The 6,000-nt window shown below is 47.8% G+C and overlaps 1 protein-coding gene across 1 annotated transcript in view; it reads left to right on the top strand.

The window, feature by feature from the left end:
- The window catches only part of LOC130391723 (TGF-beta receptor type-2-like), a 28,787-nt gene extending 23,007 nt beyond the window's left edge, over nt 1–5,780 (top strand). Inside the window, exons 9-10 of the mRNA XM_056601971.1 lie at nt 3,092–3,219; nt 4,498–5,780. Of these exons, the coding sequence (XP_056457946.1) occupies nt 3,092–3,219; nt 4,498–4,776 (407 nt within the window). The 3' untranslated portion in view covers nt 4,777–5,780. The remainder of the gene's footprint in view (nt 1–3,091; nt 3,220–4,497) is intronic.
- The last annotated feature ends 220 nt before the right edge of the window (nt 5,781–6,000 follow it).

The following is a 6,000-nucleotide window of genomic DNA, read 5'->3' on the forward strand; positions in this document are numbered from 1 at the left end:
TTTCCCGCCCGGCACTTAAACTAGTCTCGCTATCTCTCTCTCATCACTCAACCTTTATCCTAGATCGGCTTTTCCATCTGCCTCCATCCATCTTTTATTCTCTCTCTCTCCCTCTCTGTCTCTCCCGCTCTCTACATGTCTATCCATCTACCTCCATCTATCGCTCTCGCTCTCTCTGGATGAACTTGACTCTGACCGGGAGCTCGTAAAGAAAAAGCCCTGTTGGCAAAAGGGTTATAGTTAAACAATGTCATAATGACTCTGTCCACAGACCCGGCCACAGGAATCCCGCCTGAAACTTAAGAGTGTAGTTTCTCGTAACGGACGTTGAAAATATAAATAAGGAAATGCTATTCATGTACGTTGCTAGTCGCGAGAATACTACTATAGAATTATTTTTTTATTATATTTTTTGCAGCTTTTCGCAACCGTTTCCTTCTTTTCCTTCTTCTCTTTACTCTTATCCTCACATCCCCTACCCTCTGAATCCCCGTTCCTTCCCCGTCGTTCCCTGGGTTTGTTTGGCCAGGCGTCGGACACGCTCGGCCCGTTCCCCAGCTGGGCCCACGCCCTTCACGTGCGCGGTCGACCAGCTCACTTCCTCGGACCGCTCCCTTTTCAAAGCAAACAAAAAATACTGAAGAAAAATCCTCCTCCGCCCCGCGAGGCAGGTGGGGGTCTCGGAGCGCCACGGCAACCAGGGCCCCCCACCGCCCCCCTCGGCGAGGTCGCTGCCAACCTCTGGGCGACGCAAGACCCAGACAGATAATCTGGAAAGGAAGCTGTCGTAAAGCCGGCCTCCCTTCCCTGAGACCGCGCTGGGATGCACGGGGCCCTTACCGCGGGGCCCCAGACGGTAGAAACACACACCCCGGGGAGGAGGAAGAGGGAGGAGAGCGGCGGGAAGGAGACTCCAGGTGCAGCCTCGTGTGACATGTGTTCTGAAACCGCAGCCTAGCTCTGCGTGTGAGGCCGACCCGTAGCTCTACCGGGGCAGGGAGGCCTTGCAAGTCTCCCCGAGGAGGGTGTAAACAAGTGGCGCTTTTTTCTTTTAACAGCTTCCTCAGCGGACCGCTTGAGTAATTCCTCACTTTCCCTTATTCGCTCTGCTTCACTTCGAGTTGCTTGTTTGTAAAACGGGGCTCACGGGAAAAATAAGCACAAATAATGGGGACACGATGGCGATTGCATCACCGACCCGCGGGGTTTTATGGCCGTTCGACAAAATCTGCAGCGCATAACTGGGTAATTGTGATAATGACTCTCTCATGCCCCCTCGTCGGTTTGATGAAACACAGACCGTTGTTTTCTTAGCGCTCTGTTTTGAAGCAAGTTCTCCCGGGGGGCGTTGCGCCGTGCTGCCTCTGCGTCGACTCCCGGACACCGTTTGAAATCGGTGATATTTGGAACTCGACATGAAACCCAAACAGCCGAGAGGTTGAGGACGAAAACCCAAACTCCCTGGCGTGTGTGTGTGTGTGTGTGTGTGTGTTTGAGTGTGTGAGTGTGAGTGCGTGGTTGTGTGTGTCAGTGCGTGTGTGTGTGTGTGTGTGTGTGTGTGTGTGTGTGTGTGTGTGTGTGTGTGTGTGTGTGTGTGTGTGTGTGTGTGTGTGTGTGTGTGTGTGTGTGTGTGTGTGTGTGTGTGTGTGTGTGTGTGGTTGTGTAAGTGTCTTAAGGTGTGTGTTTGCGTGGGTGCGTATGTATGCATGTGTGCGTGGTTGTGTATGTATGCATGTGTGTGTGCGGCTGTCTGTTTTGATGGATGGGCGGGGGGCTCGTTTTGGACTATTGTAGGGGTGGGCGGGTTCCACTTGCCGGAAAAACAGGAAACGTGGGCCTTGCAGAGTCAGCTTCTCTGCGCAGTCCCAAACAAGGCCCTTCAATTCCGGTCCGTGGAGCTCCACTCCGGCCTTCACTTCCTGTCCGTGTAGCTCTGCTCCGGCCTTCACTTCCTGTCCGTGTAGCTCCGCTCCGGCCTTCCCACTTCCTCTGAGCGTTGGAGGACACACATGCCACAGAGACCCCAGAAGCATAATTTATTTAATCTAAGTGTGATTTATTACATTACATTTCTGACACGTCATGAAATCGGGAGTCAAAGACAAGGCCCGGCGGTGCAGATAGGGGCAAAGTTCAGGCATACAGGATGTCAGGAATGCTGGGAGAGAGATGTTTTTAAATGTTTTTAGGGTCTTTGTTAGTGCCATAATGCCATACTATTAGTGATGGATGTGCGGCTTCCTGGAAATGTTTTCTAGATAGACTATATTTGGCGATGTTATTGAGAAGAAGAGGAAATTGTTTGTGGATCACAGACCAGTATTATATAATAGTACAGAATAGCATTAGGTCATTCAAATGTATTAGGCATTACCCAACCAATAAATACATGAATGACTAGATGAGACGGGATTTCAATGAGTAAATCATTAAAGTAATTTTCAATGTCATTTGGTATTGATAGAACAATGTCATTTCACGAAGCCGCCCAGCTTAAGTGCAGCTGTTAGCATCTCATTCCTCTTCGTTACTGTCGTCTGAGAGCCGTCTCTTTAAGGTTACAGACAAACTCTGCAGCTGTTGTGAGTTCAATTTCATGAGGTCTGGACACAATCCCGGAACTCTCTTTTTCATGTTTTAGCGTTTCAGTACTCCAAGCTTTCTCTTATTACCTTAGGCGTTTTCCCAACTCGAAAAGAAAAAAAGGAAAAACTGACCCATGGTGAGTTTGGTGTTTTGAACGCTCCCAGGCCGGGGGAGGCATCGGTTGCTGGTATCAACTGAACACGTTTTTACAAACAAACGCTGGTCACGTGCCAAAGATCGAGCGCTGCCTTTGTCGTGGAAAGCATTGTGAGACACAAACATAAACAACTGAGGACAAAGATGTGATGTCAAGATGACTAAGTTGTTTCCTTGTGTGAAATGGCCGATGATCCCTCATACCTTAGGTAGTGTCCACAACCTTTTCTAACCTTGTTCTGTGTGTGTGTGTGTGTGTGTGTGTGTGTGTGTGTGTGTGTGTGTGTGTGTGTGTGTGTGTGTGTGTGTGTGTGTGTGCGTGTGCGTGTGCGTGTGTTTGCGTCTGCAGAGGTGAAAGACTACGAGCCCCCGTTTGGCTCCAAGGTGCGAGAGCACCCCTGCGTGGAGAGCATGAAGGACAACGTGCTGAGAGACCGCGGCCGGCCCGAGATCTGCAACTCCTGGCTCAGCCACCCGGTGAGACACCTCAGCTCCTTCTACTGCTACACATGGAACCACTACAGACAACACACTCATTCATAGACGGATGAGACACCTCAGCTTCTTCTACTGCTGCGCATGGAACCACTACAGGCAACACACGCATTCATAGACAGACGAGAACCCAGTGCAGTGGCCGAATCGAAACCTTTGCATCGTATACACCATGCTACAGTGTGCACTGTTTTCTGGCGCGCTATTAGTATGTGAGCCAAAAGTAAAAAAGAAATCCCGGAATTCAACCTGCCGGCCGTAATTGATGGAGACGACACGCCGCAAACCCACTGAGTTATATGTGTACAAACAGAAGGATATTTGTTGTATATGATTGCAATAATAATACAAATATTGCGGTTGTAATGGTTTTTAATAGAGTTTAATAGTCGCGGCAAAGGCATTTGTCTTTGGGTCCAAATGCATTATGGGTATTCCAAGACTCTAGTGTCCATATATTTGAAGAATTAAGATCTTTTTTGTATACTCTTTTTTATTGCATAGTAAGTAGTTATGATTTCAGACAAACCTCATACTAAAACCATCCCTTATCTATCAGAGGTTTAGTTTTCTCACTTTTTCCCACGTCCCACGCATTCCCACGATTATGAAAGATCATCGGTTTCAAATCAGTTTCCCAATCCATGTTTTAGTTGAGCAATATCGTCCCCCCGACTCATATAAACAAGACTAAATGTCTAATATCATCGCCTCTTACACACGCATATGGTGCAAATGATATGAGCTTTTTGGCAACAACTACAACAACATCAGCAACTGCTGGCCAACCAACAGATTCCCACCCAGGCCGCTTTACCAGAACTCTGTTCCTCTCTCACTCTCACCACCACCCTGGCCTTCCCAGCATGGGGTAGCCCCCTGTATTCCACTCCAGTACAGTACGCTGAATTCCCAGTTAGACAGTTAGGCTGCTCGATTATTGGAAAAATCCTAATCCCGATTATTTTGGTCAATATTGAAATCAGGATTATTTTAGAGTTTGAAAACATGATGCGTTTAATCAGCATTTCTCTCCAAAAAGAAAACACTTTCTATCTGAGAACGTTGAAAGTTCCCCTTAAAAATAACACAAAATGTTAAAATAGAAAATAATGTAAACTCGATAATATTAGTTTGGAGACCGTTTGAACCAAACATCGAAATAGCAATCAAACTTTGATTGATCGCACAGCCCTAGTCCCAGTACCAACACCTCCCTTCTCCCCCCCCCCCCCCCCCCCCCCCCCCCCCCCATCACAGGGCATCGCGGCCATCTGCGGCACCATCGAGGAGTGCTGGGACCACGACCCGGAGGCGCGGCTCACCGCCCACTGCATGGCGGAGCGTCTGGCGGTGGTGGAGGACGAGATGGACACCCTGTCCAGCCGTAGCACCTCCTCGTCCGAGGAGAAGGTGCCCGGGGAGGAGGAGGAGGAGCTCAAGGTGTCGGCGGTCGAGGGGCTGCTGCAGGTGGACGCCAAGATCATGGAGATACAGGACGTCAAACCCCTGGACTGTTCGGTGAGCGACGAGAAGTAAAGAGGAGGTTTCGCTAGGATGAGGACGTCGGGATTAGGGTTTTTTTTGACGCCGGTGCCGCAGCGCCGGGAGGATTCAACGAAGAGCACTCGGGTGTGAACGTTCAGATGGTCAGCGGTGAGCTTGTCAATAGCGGTGTTAATGCGCAAGGAGCCCTGCGGAGTGGAGCTCCTGCATTCAACGCCTTCAACGGAGGAGCTGAACCTGTGGGGTAAAGCCACGGGGACACAGTGTCACACCAACTACAGTCCATCCATCCAGAGCCTCAGCGCGTAAGCAACCGTCAAAGGTCGAAGGTCGTCAAGAGGCGAACTGCATTTTGACGAGCTTACGAGGGCTTAAAAGCTAAAATGCTAAAGTAAACTGGAAGCTTTAAATGGGTCAATAGGCTAAGCACCCGGACAGTATTTTATGCAGCAATCAATACAATCAGCCATTACCAAAAAAGGGCATCTTCTTTGTAAGAGAGGGCAGGAAAGAAGAGTATATTTTATTTGCACTTTACCATGGGAGAGGAAAGCATTTCAGATGTTCCAATGTCTAAAGTGTTATGTCAATGTCTGAGGGAGTTTCAGTAAGCCAAGATTTCTCTTTTGTATAATGTTGAGCCATATTGTAAAACTAATGACTTTAAGAGAGTGTGTGTGTGTGTGTGCGTGTGTGTGTGTGTGTGTGTGTGCGTGTGCGTGTGCGTGTGCGTGTGTGTGTGTGTGCGTGACCAGAGTATGTTAAGGTGGTGTGAATGTTTTTTTAACCAAAATCTGCAGTGTAAACCTGCTTACTGATGTGAACAGGTGTTAACAGGCACAATGTAAATATCAACCACACAGTCAATGTACAAATCATTACAAAGGGAAAGTAATCATACTACTTATCGTGAACGCTATACAAATAAATATTTTACAGAGAGATATGTTTGGGATTGCTATATTTCTATCTGTTTTCTAGCTAAAAAATATTGATTGTTTTACCATTCATTGTATATAGTTTTATGAATAAATGTTTTATGAAAAAAAGAAATCTAGATGTTTTATTTCATCAAACAGAGCTTTTCAACCTTTCCATTCATTCCCAATCATTTTGTAGATTTTAAACCTTTACTGTTGTAGCTTCATGTTACGGTCACTCCCCCCATGGAGGGGAGTGAAAAGGTTTGCCCAATGGGGGTGTAAGAACCCGCACGCCCGGCAGCTAGTACCATTCTAGCAAGACAGATGGCTACAC

Source organism: Gadus chalcogrammus, chromosome 11 (assembly GCF_026213295.1).
Source record: "Gadus chalcogrammus isolate NIFS_2021 chromosome 11, NIFS_Gcha_1.0, whole genome shotgun sequence".
In the NCBI taxonomy this organism is placed as follows: Eukaryota; Metazoa; Chordata; class Actinopteri; order Gadiformes; family Gadidae; genus Gadus; species Gadus chalcogrammus.